Raw genomic sequence first — 14,703 nt, forward strand, 5'->3', positions numbered from 1 at the left:
ATCAATATTGTACTGTACTATCCACATAGAATGAGTTAGAAAGTTTATATGTACCCTTTGGATTCTAGCAAAATGACCATTACACAAAACTATTTGCTTCCAGGATATTTTTACCAATTTATCTACAGGCTACTGAACTCAACTCTTCTCCTACAATATTTTTTTTAATTTCAGTATATGTGTTCATGTGTGTGTATGTGTGTGACCTTGTATGTTCATGTCTGTGCATGTGTGGTATGTGTGCATGTGTGTGTGTGTGTGTGTGTGTGTGTGTGTGCCTGACTACAGGTGATCACAGAGTCACAGCTGTCAGAACCTCCAGAGATGGAGTTCCAGGCAGTGGTGACCTGATGTGGGTGTTGGAAATTGAACTTAGATCCATCACAAGAGTAGGGCGTGCACTTCACAGCTGAGCAATCTCCCCAGTCCCTCTCCTATAACAATTATGAAGTTGGTGTTTATTGACTTTAAAAGGCTATATGCCTATTAAAATTTTGTGGGTCGTCTCCTACAAGTTTTGATAACATGTCTAAGGAATTGACCAATTTAATGAAGCTCTTCAAAATTTACATGTGTAAAATCATGTCATTCCCTTCATGTTGTTTGTCATCTGGGTCCTTCATTTGGTCCTGACAACAACAAGGTATTCATGGGAAGCAACCCCGAAGGGTCACGAGGTCATGCCTCAAGAGGGGACTTCAAGTCGCCCTCTGCAGGCTAAAGGTTTTCTTTTAGAACATTTTTTTTTCTGTGTGGGGCATGCTTGTGTGTGTGTGTGTGTGTGTGTGTGTGTGTGTGTGTGTGTGTGTGGGAGGGAGGGAGAGAGAGAGAGAGAGAGAGAGAGAGAGAGAGAGAGAGAGAGAGAGAGAGGACAGTTTGTGGGAATCCTTTCTTGCCTTCCACTAGATGGGCTGGGGGAATCAAACTACGGTGAACTTGGTGGCAAGTCCCTTTGCCTGCTGAGCCATCTCACTAGCTCTTGAGGCTGAGCGTTTCTCACAAAAGAAAATAATGGAAACAGATCTCTCAGTGGCCACCGCAGGGAGAGACAGATCCCTGAATTTCTAGACAATTTTGCAGATATTGTGGGAAACTTTACATTCTTGACAGGAGCTGTCATTTATAGAACAAGCTTCACAGTCCTTAAATTTCTAAATGTGTAAAGCAATTATTTTTGGGTTTTTGGGACAGGGTTTCTCTGTGTAGCCTTGGCTGTCCTGGACTAAGTTTGTAGACCAGGCTGTCCTCAAACTCACAGAGATCCACCTGCCTCTGCCTCCCAGGTGCTGGGATTAAAGGCGTGCACCACCACCGCCCAGCATATACTTTTTTTTATATAAAACAAAATTTTAATAGATACAATTCATGCATAGCGTTCTGGCTGCGGCAAAAGAAAAACAAGATTTGCTGTGAAGGGCAAACCAAAGCGCAGAGGTACATATCACAGGACCCAGTGTTGTTGGTCCTCTGCACAGGTACTGCCATAAAACACGGGTCCTGGCACTGCCACAGTAGTGTGCACAGAGTGCTGGGAAAGACAGAAACAGACGGCTGCCCAGACACCAAACCTCGGATGGCCTGAAGCCCAAGCTGAGTATGATCAGGAGGTAAAACTTCCCCTCACGGCCTTCACAGAGACCCTGAAAGAGCTCTGAACAGAGACAACGCTCTCTCAGGTGCGCATGGGAGCCCAGCACAGCCCAAAACAGCCTGGACACAGACCTCAAGAGAGGACAGCTGACCTCACTCAGGCCAAAAGGATGGACCTCAGGAGCAGTAGTAAGGCTCTGGACAGGAACAAAACACGTCGAAGGTGAAACTTCCCAGCATGGGGACATCTCTCCAGACAGAGAGGAAGGAAAGCACCTTCCTGGGACACCCTTCCCATTCAGGTCTTGCTCAACACTAGACTCAACAGGGGGATGGGAAGAGGGGTGCTGGGGAGGGGAATGTGAACGGAAAGACCACAGGGACCGCTGTGGTCAGTCATGGCTCACCATGGGCCTAAAGTAGAAAGGCGCACCGGGTCAGCCATGGACAAGAGCCAATCATCACTTCCACACAAGACTTGGTATCTTGACACCCACCTGGGACATCCAGGCGGAAGGAGACCTTCTGTCCCCCGGCCTCGCAGCTGTACTCCCCAGCATCCGCCTTGCCCGCCTGCTGCACCACCAGCCTCCTGGAGCAGCCCGAGGCCTCCACTCGCACCTTCGAGCTGGAGCTCAGCTTTTTCCCGTCCTTGAACCATGTCACCTCGGTCTGGGCCTGGGCCACCTCACAGCTCAGTGTGGCACTGGCCCCCGCCTCTGCCTTCACCTCGCTGCGTGCCTGCTGCTCCTTGGCAAACACTACCTTGGGTTCTGAGGACAGACAGGGATGCACAAGGTTAGAGGTATCATTGATCAGGAAAAGCCACAGCAGTTTAAGTACTGGGTGGTACAGTGGGAGGACAGGACATCGTTTGGGTTTCCCACTGGCTGATGCCAAAAGAAGCCACAATCCCACTCAGCACAAAACCATAATATGTCTACATATCTTGCCACCACTGCATAAGATGTTCCAGGAGAGATGCTGGCCCAGTTCCTGGGCTCACCCTGGAAAGGTCTGCAAGTCATGACATTTGTCCACCCGCCCCTCCCTGACCATGGGGACAGGTCTCCCATCAGACTGTGTAAGGGTGTGTGCTCAGCAGGCCTGAGAGTCCTTAAGGTCCCACACCCTGTCCTGCTTCAATCGTCATCAGCTGCTGCATCTGAAGGAGAGCCTGGACCACATGTGGCCCTAACTGCCTGGTCCTGATGATGGTGGCAAGCCTCTGGTCTTTCTGCCCATGCACATGTGCACATGCACTGTGGTGTCCTGACTCGTGGTTCTTGCCGACTCTTCGGTCACTGCTCACTGTGACATGCTGTGGATTTGGGAAGCGACTGTCTGCCTATCATCCTCATCCTTTCACCGTGTCTTAGCGTCTCTGTAAAAGGCCTTCTGAATCAGAGTGCTTAGTTTCCACGTACTCCAGTGTACCCAGCTGTGATGACAGCGCTTAAGCTCCTAGAAGGAACTCTGTCCTCACCCTGCAGTCCTTAGAGCAATCCATGACACCACCTTCAGTTTTCACACTGTCACCTTTTAGCCCTTGAGTGGACCCATGTGATCTGAGCTACTGTTGTAATTTCACAGTGTTTTCCATGTACAGCTAAATGTTGACCATGTCATTTGCAACGATGCCCTTGCTACGCACTCTGCGCAGATATAGAAAAACAAGGCGGTAGGAGATGGGCAGCTGAGGCTGTGTTTATGCTTTAACGCCCTGTGGGTTTGAATGAGGATGGCTCTCATAGACTAATGTATTTGAATGTTTGGATCCCAGTTGGTGGAACTGTTCGGGAAGGATTGGGAGGTGTGGCCTTATTGGAGGAGGTGTGGCCTTATTGGAGGAGGTGGGCCACTGGGGGTGGAGCTTTGAGGTTTCAAAATCCTCACCATTTCCAGTTAGCTCCCTCTGCTCTGTGCTTATGGATCAGATGTAAGCTCTCAGCTGCTGCTCCAGGAGCATGGCCTGTCTGTCTGCTGCCAGGCTCCCTGTGCGATGGGCATAGACTCTCATCCTCTCAGATTGTGATCCTACAGATTAAATGCTTTCTTTTATAAGTCGCCTTGGTCATGGTGTCTCTTTGCAACAAGAGAAAAGTAACTAAGACACCCTCCTTCTGCATGTCTACGTACTCTTGTTATCTGCTAACCATTATTGCATTGAGAATCTGTTGTCCTATTGTAATGTATTTAAAATTCAGTTAAATTTGGTCTGGAGGTTTGGGACTTTTTGTTTTTGTTTTTGCTTTTGTCCAATTCTAACTTATCTTGAAGTGATTCGACTATAAGTTACTCTTGTGACAAGTATCCAAGGGCTCCAATATGGTCAGACAAGACAGACACCAGCTGGGAACAAACAGGCTGTCTCTACCTCACTTTCCTTTTCTGCAGGTCACTGCCTCCTTTTTGGCTGTAAACATAACATGCCCATGTTCTGGGACAGAGCCATCCCTGGACTAAATTGCTGTCCAATTCTAGAATCACATAAATCTAAGATCCACAAAACTAGATTGGCTGCAACCCTGCCCCTCACACCCGCCCGCCCCCTCCCCCCCTTTTTTTTAAGTGTGTATGGGTGTTTTGCCTGCAGGAGTGTCTGGGCACCACATGCACGCAGTACACACAGAGGCCAGAGGAGGGCACCCTATACCACTCCCAGATGGGAGTTACAGATGGTTGTGAGCTGCCACATGGGTGCTGGAAATTGAACCTGGGTCCTTGGAAAAACAGTAAGTACTCCCATGGAGCCATCTCTCCAGCCTCTGGGGCTCTGTGGTGGTCTTGTACCTAACAGCGACTGTTTGCCACCAGCTCTCCAAGTGTTCTGGCTTTAGTGGGCCTGAGAAATTTGCTGTCATCTACAACCCAGCCCACAGCAATGCTCAGATAGTGATGGCAACTGGACAGCTGCAAAACCCATTTTCATTTCTTTCTGTCCATGCAGAGCCTGCTGCCTCTCAGAAAACGCTTAGTAATCCACGCTGAATCACTCCTCGTCTGATCTCAGACTTGGCACTATAAACATGACACTTCTGAAGATGCTTTAAAGCTTTTAAATTCACTTTGCAATATGCTCACTGCTAGTATATGGTGAGGGCGTTCTTTACATTGGTCTTTGTATGCAGGATTCTTTCTCTATCATTTATCTTTTGAAGAAATCTTATCATCTGTGAATCTGTTGGGGTATTATTTCCCTATCTTTGGTGTGTTTTGTTGGGTGTTTTTCCTGGTTATGCCTTCAGATGTGGTGACAGCCAGCCTCTTTATGCTGCCCCCGTCCTGAATACTGCAAAGTAATCCAGTCTTCAGTTCGCATGCCGTATTGCTTACCAGGTCAAGAAAGAATCTGCTTAACGACATCTGTTACAAATTTTATGACATGACTGATGATAAATTTTGTCATATACTTCTTTTTAGTTTATACTGCTGAGTTTTATCCTCTGTTTTGCCCTTGTTTGATATAGTTTCCCAGGTTTTGGTGGATCAGATAAAGTAGGGCTGTACGCTCATTTTCTAATAATAGTCAACACTGACGGTCCTGGGCCACGAATTTCCTCATGAGGTGGGATCTTCTGGTATGCCTCTGAGTTCAGCTTGTTAGTACTATGTTTCCCAAACTGCCTTTGATACCCATAATAGGTTGACCTAAAAATATGAGTCCTTACACCCCGGACAGCTTTTAGTATGCTATCCGTATAAACAGAATTGAAGGTCTGTCTCTTCCTGTTCTCTAAGGAGATATCTGTAAACCCAGAGTAAGTAACTCTCAGGATGTTTGGAAGCCATCGCAGCCACCATCCAAGAATCTTGTGATGTGGCCTCTTGGGCTATGACTAACCCACCTGGCACTCACTTTGAGTGAGTTGAGTTCCTGGCCCATTTTAAAAATACAGACATGATTAAACTAACATTTGTGTCTAGGCCATCCCTTGCTTTAATTTTTTTTCTTTTTTTGATTTTTTTCTGTGTAGCCTTGGCTGTCCTGGGCTTGCTTTATAGACCAGGCTATCCTCAAACTCACAGCGATCTGCCTGCCTCTGCCTCCCGAGTGCTGGGAAGAAAGGCGTGCACCCCCACGACTGGCTTGAAGGTTTTTTTTTTCTTTTTGTCTTATTTTATTTTGTTTTGTTGGTATGTTTATTCACAAACAATTTCCTAGTGATGGAATACTTAGAACATTAACTAATGACACCCAGGAATCGATGTAAGAGAAGACTCCTTAGTGAAAGAGATGAATGGACATCTCAGATTTCTGATGAGTTGGGAGGCGCAGACAGATGAACTCCTAAGGAATTCTATGGTGTGAACACTGCACCGTGGACAGAGAACCCCTCCATAGAACTCACCTTGTTTCTCAAAGGAGAAAAAAAAAAACATAAGCTAGCTCTTCCTCCTTTCCTAAATGAAGGCTGATACTGACCTGTTTTCTAGTCTGCCTTTAGAAAATAAGACTTTCCCTGAGGAGAGCTGCCTCCTCTCTCAACAGCATACCCGAGAACTCTCTGCTCTTTCCTTAACCACACACAGACACTGTGTTGCAATGTGTATACAGCTCAGTACACACACAGACCTCTACAGCCCAGAATCAGGAAGGAAGAGCCAGGAACCTGAAACTACACCAGCCAGCTTTTTTTTTTTTTTTTTGTAATTATTATTTTCTTATTTATTTTTTGAACTTTGCATGCATTGGTGTTTGCCTGTCTGAGGGCATCAGATCCCCAAAGCAGGAGTTACAAACAGTTGTGAGCTGCCACGTGGGTGCTGGGACTTGAACTCAGGACCTCTGGAAGAGCAGTCGGTGCTCTTAACCACTGAGCCAGCTCTCCAGCTCACCAGCCAGCTTTTGTTGCAAGAAAATCCAACTGTGATTAAGGGATCAAGATTTCCACTTAAGATTTTACTTACAGTGAGTAGAAATGCAAACAAGATGTCTGTGCTGGATTAGTGCACGCAGGACCTGCAGACGCTGGGACGCTCACAGAGCCCAGGTGCCTAGCTAACCCCAGTGCTAAATGACAGGAAGAGCCAGGGATGTCCCCGGGCACTAAAAAGTAACACAGAGAAGCCCTGGAGTGCTTTTGGATGATAAACGCTACCACATGACACAAGGGCAGCTCTCCTAACTTAGTCACATCTGTTGCCACATACATGACAATAGAATGTGAAAGATTCAACACTTGCAAAGGGTAAGTCCCCCACAGCAGTACCAGGATCCTTCATATTACTAGTCAGCCTTAGCATCTCATCCAAATGAGCAAAGGTAGCGCCCTCAAACAACTGACCTGTGACGTCCAGGCGGAAGGAGACCTTCTGTCCCCCGGCCTCGCAGCTGTACTCCCCAGCATCCGCCTTGCCCGCCTGCTGCACCACCAGCCTCCTGGAGCAGCCCGAGGCCTCCACTCGCACCTTCGAGCTGGATCTCAGCTTCTTCCCATCCTTGAACCATGTCACCTCAGTCTGGGTCTGGGCCACCTCGCAGTTCAGTGTGGCACTGGCTCCCGCCTCTGCCTTCACCTCGCTGCATGCCTGCTGCTCCTTGGCAAACACTACCTTGGGTTCTAGGAAGAGACAAGAGCATACAGGGTCAGAGAAACTGTCTAGGTCAGAAAAACCACACAGGCAAAGAGTCTAAATGGGTAGATGGATAGCAAAACACCCCCCAGCGCACCACCCCACCCCCACAATGCTTTGCACTGGCTGTGCCCCAAAGAAGCCCCAGCATCTCTTGGGACAAAAACAGTTCATCCACCTGCCACAAATTGAGGGGCAGCTCCAGCATGTGAGTTTCACTGCAGGCAAAGATAGCCATTTGTCTTGTGGGTAATGCATTTATAACCTGCTCAAGAATCTGCTATTACCCTGAAACCATAAGATAATTTGTAACACCTGCTATGGTTCTGTCTCACCCTCACCTTGACATCTCTAGCTGCTTGCAGTTGGCTCTTCAGTGAAGAGGACACACACCCAGTATGATTTTGTCCCCCTTTGTTCCATGTACCTCACAAGTCACTGGGGTTGGGGAAAGAGATAGGGGGCAAATCTGCCTATACACCAGCTGCTCTGAGCTCATCCCTTAATTGTTTGAATCTCATTGTTGGTTCCTATCTTTAGACTCAATCTCTGGGTTATTTTAGCTCTTGAAGCATCATGGCATCTGGTATAGCAAGTGCCCCTAAGTTGATCTTTGACAGTGGGTTGGCTCAACTCTTTCCCACTGGGACAGACGTGTCCCTTGTCGCATTTGTACCAAGAGTGATCTCCTACAGATTTCCAGGACTGTGTCCACTTAGTTTATCTTCTTCGCTGTCTCCTCACGGTGTTTAACGATTTTCACAGTGTGCAGGCATACCTTGGAGGACTGGGAACTGACAGGGTGATGCTGATGATGCGATTGTAACTCTGAAAATGTCCCCTCGCATGCAGCCATGCACGTGCTCCCTCTGTGCTACCCTGTGGTCAGAAATCAGTCTCAACTCTCTCCCTAAGTGTAATGATTCTGGCATAAGAGGGCACAAAACAGCACCGCCAAAAGATCATAACTCCTCAGTTACTGAGTTCAAAGACACCGGGATGGCTGAAATACTAAACAAATAATAACATCTACCCGTAAAGATAGTCGATGAGTTCAAGCAGGAAGCAAACAAGCCTAAAGATAAAGCAAGGAAATCAGTTCAGGATGGGTCTAAGAAAGTCAGTATACAGGAGAGATGGCTGGCCAGCAACCTGCATGAGAAACTGAGAGGGGACATCAAGACCTTCAGAAAATATATGTGATAGAAATTTAAAACTCAGTTAATGAAATTTAAAACGCACTGGCAAGCACAGCGAATAGGTATTTAAGAATATGAAAGGCTATCACAGATGGGAGAACCCCGGGAGAGACTGTGGCTAGACAACAGAAAAACAAAACAAAAAACAAAAAAAGCGAGCGTGCCCACAACAGTGGGGAACTCTGGGACATGGTCAAGAGATCAAGCCTAAGAATCTATGGGGGTAGGAAAAGATGAGATACAAACTAAAGGAGTGGAAAATCAATTCAGTAAAATTATAGTAAAACATTTCCCAAATTTCGAGAAAGATGTAAGGATCAGAATACATGGGGAATTTACAGCCCCAAATAAACACAACCAGAGACTCTCCCCATACTTCATTGTAATGAACATGCCGAAGCTCACCAAAGACACAGCATTAAAACTGTAAGAGCACCAGAGAAATGGCCCAGCAAAAGTAGAGTTCTTGCTGCCAAGTGTGGGAGCCTAAGTTCGATCACCAGAACTCATACGGTGGGGGAGAACTGATGCGAGATGCCGTCTGACCTCCACATGGGTGCCACCATGTGCATGCGCACGCACAATTTTAAAATGTAATAACTTCTTTTTAAGGAAAATCCATTAGAATAACCTCAGACATCTCAGTAGAAACCCCCAAACCCAAGAAAACAAGGGATAGTATATTCCATGCCCTGGAAGAAAGAAAAAAACAGCTAAAAAGGAATATTCCGACAAAGTTATCTCTTAAAATCAACAGAAATAAAGACAGTTCAAGAGACACAAATTAAAGTAACTCCAGACAACCAAGCCAACACTACACAAGATTCTAATAGGAATCCTAAACTCAGAGGAGGAAAACAGTCTTAATTATAAAAACACGCAAGTTAATAAACTTCATGAGAAGAGTCGATGAACAAAGGAGACTTAGAAAAGATTCAGTTCTGACCAATTCAGAATATGAGTAAACCTCATTAATAGAAAGAAGAGGAAGGAAGAATAAGAAGCTGGTGAGATGGCTCAGAAGTTAAGAGCACTGGCAGCTCACAACCATCTGTCATGCCAGTTCCAGGGGATCCAATGCCCTCTTTTGGCCTCTGTGAGCACTGCACACATGTAATGTATATACATGCATGCAAACATGCATACACATAAAAATCAAAATAAATCTTAAAAAAAAAAAAAGAGCAGTAATTCAACTAAATCAACTAACCAGAAAAAAGTGATCGATAGAATTGCAGGAATCAGAGAACACCTCTCAATAATACTTCCAAGTGTACATGCTCTTCACTCTCTGACGGAGTAGCCTATCAGATTAAAAACTAAGATCCAGGGGCTAGAGCAATGACTCGGTAGTTAACAATACCTGACGCTCTAGCGGAGGACCCAGGTTCAGTGCACAGCACCCACATAGTGACTCACAACCACCTGTAACTCCAGTTATGGAGACCGGTGGTCTTCTGACCTCGACAGGTGCCAGGCACACAGGCGGTACACAGATGTGCATTCAGGCGAAAGGCTCATATACACAAAATAAAAGAAAGAAATCTTGAAACGTTTTAAATATGTTAATAATTGTTTTAATATTGAACGATTTGTGGTTTGTTTGTTTGTTTGTTTTAGTCCCACTTCACTGGTAAATACAGACTTGAGAGAGAATGAATCAAACAAATAGAAGACCAAAACCAAGCAGGGGTAGCTACACTCAGAAGTCGTTAAACAGATTTCAAGGCAAAATTAGTCAGAAAATGCAAAGCAGTTCACTGTACATTAATAGAGGGAGCAATCCACTACATCAAGAAGATATAGTAATTGCGAATACATACGTACATTGTCCCAAAGCACTGACCTGTGACGTCCAGGCGGAAGGAGACCTTCTGTCCCCCGGCCTCGCAGCTGTACTCCCCAGCATCTGCCTTGCCCGCCTGCTGCACCACCAGCCTCCTGGAGCAGCCCGAGGCCTCCACTCGCACCTTCGAGCTGGAGCTCAGCTTCTTCCCGTCCTTGAACCATGTCACCTCAGTCTGGGCCTGGGCCACCTCGCAGCTCAGTGTGGCACTGGCCCCCGCCTCTGCCTTCACCTCGCTGCGTGTCTGCTGCTCCTTGGCAAACACTACCTTGGGTTCTGGGGGCAGACAGGGATATACAGGACTAGAAACATTGTCTAGGTCAGGAAGGCCACAGGGAAAAGAGCTGGCTTGGGCAAGGGAGGACATTGTTCTCAACCTTAATGGAAAACTATGACCCTCATCACAGTGTAAGGCTTCCTGCCTCTGCTCCGTCCACTCTGCCAATACCGTGCCTGAGACAGTAGCACTCACAGCATTTGGCACTTTCACAGATCTTGATGCCAGGGCTATGCTGACTGCACAAAATGGTCTACAGATTCATTTCCTTTGTCTCTACAAAGGTCTCCGTGATCAAGGAATAACTGCTCTCGGTACTATTTGACATGTTTTCTGCATGAAATTATTTAAAGATTTGGTTGCTATGCATAAGACTTACTGATTTTTTACCTCAGTTTTCACACAGTTTACTAGTGATCAGCCAAGTTAGCATAACTTTTCAGACTAATCGCCATAAGACATTTTGTCATAGTCTTTCAAACTAACATCTCCCTGAAGACTTGACAGCTTGTTCCTCAGTGTCGGAGCACAGGCAGCAGTTATGTGGGGGTCTGATAGGGAGAGCGCTGCTGTGTGACAGTGCTAGAGGTCAGTCAGGACTGCAGCCCACCCTGTAAGTCCTCAAGGCTCCACCTGTGCACAAGGCAAACAGCTGTCTGCCTCAGACTTCCCCGCCTGAAGACCTGCAGCCAGCACTGACATTGACAGAAACATGGGCTGACTTGCCAGGAAATGCTCATTCCTCAGTGTCCCTGAGTACAGGGCAGGGACTCTATGGGGACCCCAGACACACCTATCCAAACTGAAAGCAAAGATTATGTGGTATTAGCTTTAAACTATACTCCGTCTAAGTTCAGAGACTTATTTACTGAATTACCTATAGCCTAACTTTGGTCCCATGGAGGCTAAAGAGCTCAGCTAAGCACTGAACATTTTCCAAGCTCCAATCATGTTTTTTTATATATATATATATGTATTTTCATTACTTGTGCATTGGTGTTTTGCCTGCACGTGTGTCTCTGAGGGTGTCAGATCTCCTGGAATTAGAGCCATAGACAGTTGTGAGCTGCGACATGGGTGCTGGGAATAGAACCTGGATCCTCTGGAAGAGCAGATAGTGTTCTTAAGCACTGAGCCATACTCGGCCCCTCAGCCATACTCTTTTGTGTAGGAGAAGAAGGGGATTGAGATCATATGGAAGGTCCAGCCAGAGTCCCAGACTCCACCCAATGGCGAAATGGTTCTGGGAACATATGACTAGACTTTACTCCATAGGAAAGCCACGCAAAGCTTACAAAATGGAGCCCTCTTACATGTTATGTATTCATCTCCAGCCTAGTTACAGGAGAGGAGGAAGGAAATGGGGGAGATTAAGGCTAATATAAAGGACAAGTGGCCAGTCAAAGTGATAAGTCAGGCCCCTTTCCATGTCCCACGAGGACAAATAGGTACCTGGCACATCCAGGCGGAAGGAGACCTTCTGTCCCCCGGCCTCGCAGCTGTACTCCCCAGCATCCGCCTTGCCCGCCTGCTGCACCACCAGCCTCCTGGAGCAGCCCGAGGCCTCCACTCGCACCTTCGAGCTGGAGCTCAGCTTCTTCCCGTCCTTGAACCATGTCACCTCAGTCTGGGCCTGGGCCACCTCGCAGCTCAGTGTGGCACTGGCCCCCGCCTCTGCCTTCACCTCGCTGCGTGTCTGCTGCTCCTTGGCAAACACTACCTTGGGCTCTGGAGACAGAGATAAAGACACACAGTCAGAGACACTGCCTAGATCAGGAAGACCACATTGGGGGTGGGGGTGGGGGTGGAGGTGGGGAATCCTGATGGTACAGACAGCACTGGGGAGCAGATGCCACTCAGACTCCATACCCACTGTGCCCAGGAGAAGCCCAGTGCCCCTCAGCCCCTCAGAACCAGATCATCACGCATGCTGCCTCTGCTGCGGGGCTACTCTGGAGAGTGTCCCTTCAAAGGCTATTCCAGTGTCTCTGTGGTGGAGACCTGATGCTATCCACCCCTGCATTTGCTCTTCAGTGGTGTCGTTGTTGCAGGCTGACCCCGTTTCCAGCTTCACTGTCTGTCTTCAGATTTTTGGAGCTTTGTGCATATTTGAGTACTGGAGTCTTACCTGCCACATTTATTATAATTGTTCACCCCATCTGTGTGCCTCAACTTGCCGTGTGTGTGTGTGTGTGTGTGTGTGTGTGTGTGTGTTCTGGTTGTCTGGTTGAATCAAGTATTTCCACAAAGCAATGCATGTGCTGGTTCTTTGTAGGCCATGTATGCAAGCACTGGCCATGAAGTCATTCATATGGTAGTGTCCTGGCACACTTAGCTGTGAGTCATGTCATCTTTCTCTGGGGTTGCCATTCAATGCACTGTTGACTGCAGCCTGTGCACTGGGGGAGACTTCTGGCACTAACACATTTTCCAAATGTGAAATGCCCTTAGTAGCACTTGGGAAAGATGGTCCTGTCTCTACGCTTCACAGTAGTACCACAGGAAAGGAGGGCCAGGGCCTGTGACAGTGGTCAGCCAAGAGGTGGGGCAGAGCCCACTTCCATTTTGTTCTATTCTTCTATTGCCTCGCGTGGGCCACTGTCCTATTAGTGCTGCTTTATGATAAGGGCTGCTGCTCTCATGGAGAACATGCTCTGTGTTGTTCACTTGTAAGAGTACACAAAGTGGGCTGGAGAGATGGCTCAGAGGTTAAGAGCACTGGCTGCTCTTCCAAAGGTCCTGAGCTCAATTCCCAGCAACCACATGGTGGCTCACAACCATCCACAATGAGATCTGGTGCCCTCTTCTGGCATGCAGGCGTACATGCAGGCAAAAACACTTTGTAATCAGTTTGTCAATCATCATCACACCCAAATATAGAGAGAGATAGAGATACCGATACTGGTATAGATATAGATTTAGGCTCTGACTAGAAATGAAATTAAGTCTTCTGTAGTTCCTGGTAGTTTCTTCAGATCTTCAACACAGTCTTTCAAAAACATTTGACCATTTCCTCACTGGCCTTCAAATGTCATTTGTTGGGCATCAGATTAGAAAACCAATGTGTCTACAGTTTGTGTAATTACTGTAGAATTTTATTTACCAAGCCTTTGCTGCAGTGTGTGGATGGAGCAGTGTCCCTATGTGCAAGGCGAGCCTTCCCACGGCTCTTACTACACCATTTACCTTAGAGGCTTTCTTAACTGGTGACTGTAAACCCTTCTCCTGCTGCCTAACCCTACACTGCCTTGTCTCGTTGCCATTTCAAAAGTAAACTCTCTCCTGAAGTGGGGTGTTAACCGCTTTTTCCTGTAGTTCTGTTTTCCATAGTAAGGGGACCTGTTGATTTCTGTAAAGAATTCACGATGAATTTTGTTGGACAGTTTTCAGGATATAATATGGTAATTGATTTTTAATTTTTTAGTGTGTGTGTGTGTGTGTGTGTGTGTGTGTGTGTGTGTGGTGCCTTGAGTGTGGTCTAAGAGCATCTTGCAGCAGTTGGTTCTTCTCTTTCCTCTATGTGGATGGCAGGAATCAGGAATCAGATCTTCAGGCTTGGCAGCAGGTGCCTTGATCCGTCTCCCTAGCCCCTTAGTAAATGTTATGAAACACTTTGACTCTGCAGTGCCTGAGACCTCGGTGCACTTCCCTCTCCTTGCCCTGCTCTCCTGTGTCTTATGTTGAGCCAACTCCCCGTGCCTTTCTTTTCCCTTCCCTCCCCTGTCCAATACTGCAGAGCAGCTTTCTACCAGACATTCAATAGCCTGGCCTTGACATGGATATGCCTTGCAGTTTTGCATATTTTCCCTGTAAGGTTTGGTGGCTTCCATGTCACATTTTTTCCATGAAATGTCACATTGTTTCCATGAAATGTCACATTGTTTCCATAAATTGACCCATCTTTCATTCTCTTGTTCCCCAAGTGAACAAAGTGAAGGACAATTTGTTTCTGGAACTTTTAGAATGATGTTCCTACTGGGCTGCCCATCCCCTCCCCCCTCCACCCCATAAAACCAGCTTTTAAACTATTGCTTGCATTTAGTTAAAGCTTACAGAGTTGTTTGAGTTTTCAATTTCTTCTTTTGTCAGTCGTTACATAATTTTCTAGGAATTAGCCAAATCATTATAACTTGCCAGTTTTTTAAAACATAAAATTAGTTGTCATATTCTCTTCAAATAATGTCTCACAGAAAGAAATGTTAGGCTTTTTGACA

General features: G+C 46.7%; 1 protein-coding gene across 1 annotated transcript in view; it reads right to left on the reverse strand.

Moving 5' to 3' along the window:
• The window catches only part of LOC127207931 (obscurin-like), a 115,139-nt gene that overhangs the window by 79,721 nt on the left and 20,715 nt on the right, over window positions 1–14,703 (reverse strand). Inside the window, exons 14-17 of the mRNA XM_051167283.1 lie at window positions 11,942–12,217; window positions 10,213–10,488; window positions 6,879–7,154; window positions 2,088–2,363 (exon numbers count right to left, since the gene is read on the reverse strand). Coding sequence (XP_051023240.1) covers window positions 2,088–2,363; window positions 6,879–7,154; window positions 10,213–10,488; window positions 11,942–12,217 — 1,104 coding nt within the window. The remainder of the gene's footprint in view (window positions 1–2,087; window positions 2,364–6,878; window positions 7,155–10,212; window positions 10,489–11,941; window positions 12,218–14,703) is intronic.

This window comes from Acomys russatus, chromosome 25 (genome assembly GCF_903995435.1).
Source record: "Acomys russatus chromosome 25, mAcoRus1.1, whole genome shotgun sequence".
Classification (NCBI taxonomy): domain Eukaryota; kingdom Metazoa; phylum Chordata; class Mammalia; order Rodentia; family Muridae; genus Acomys; species Acomys russatus.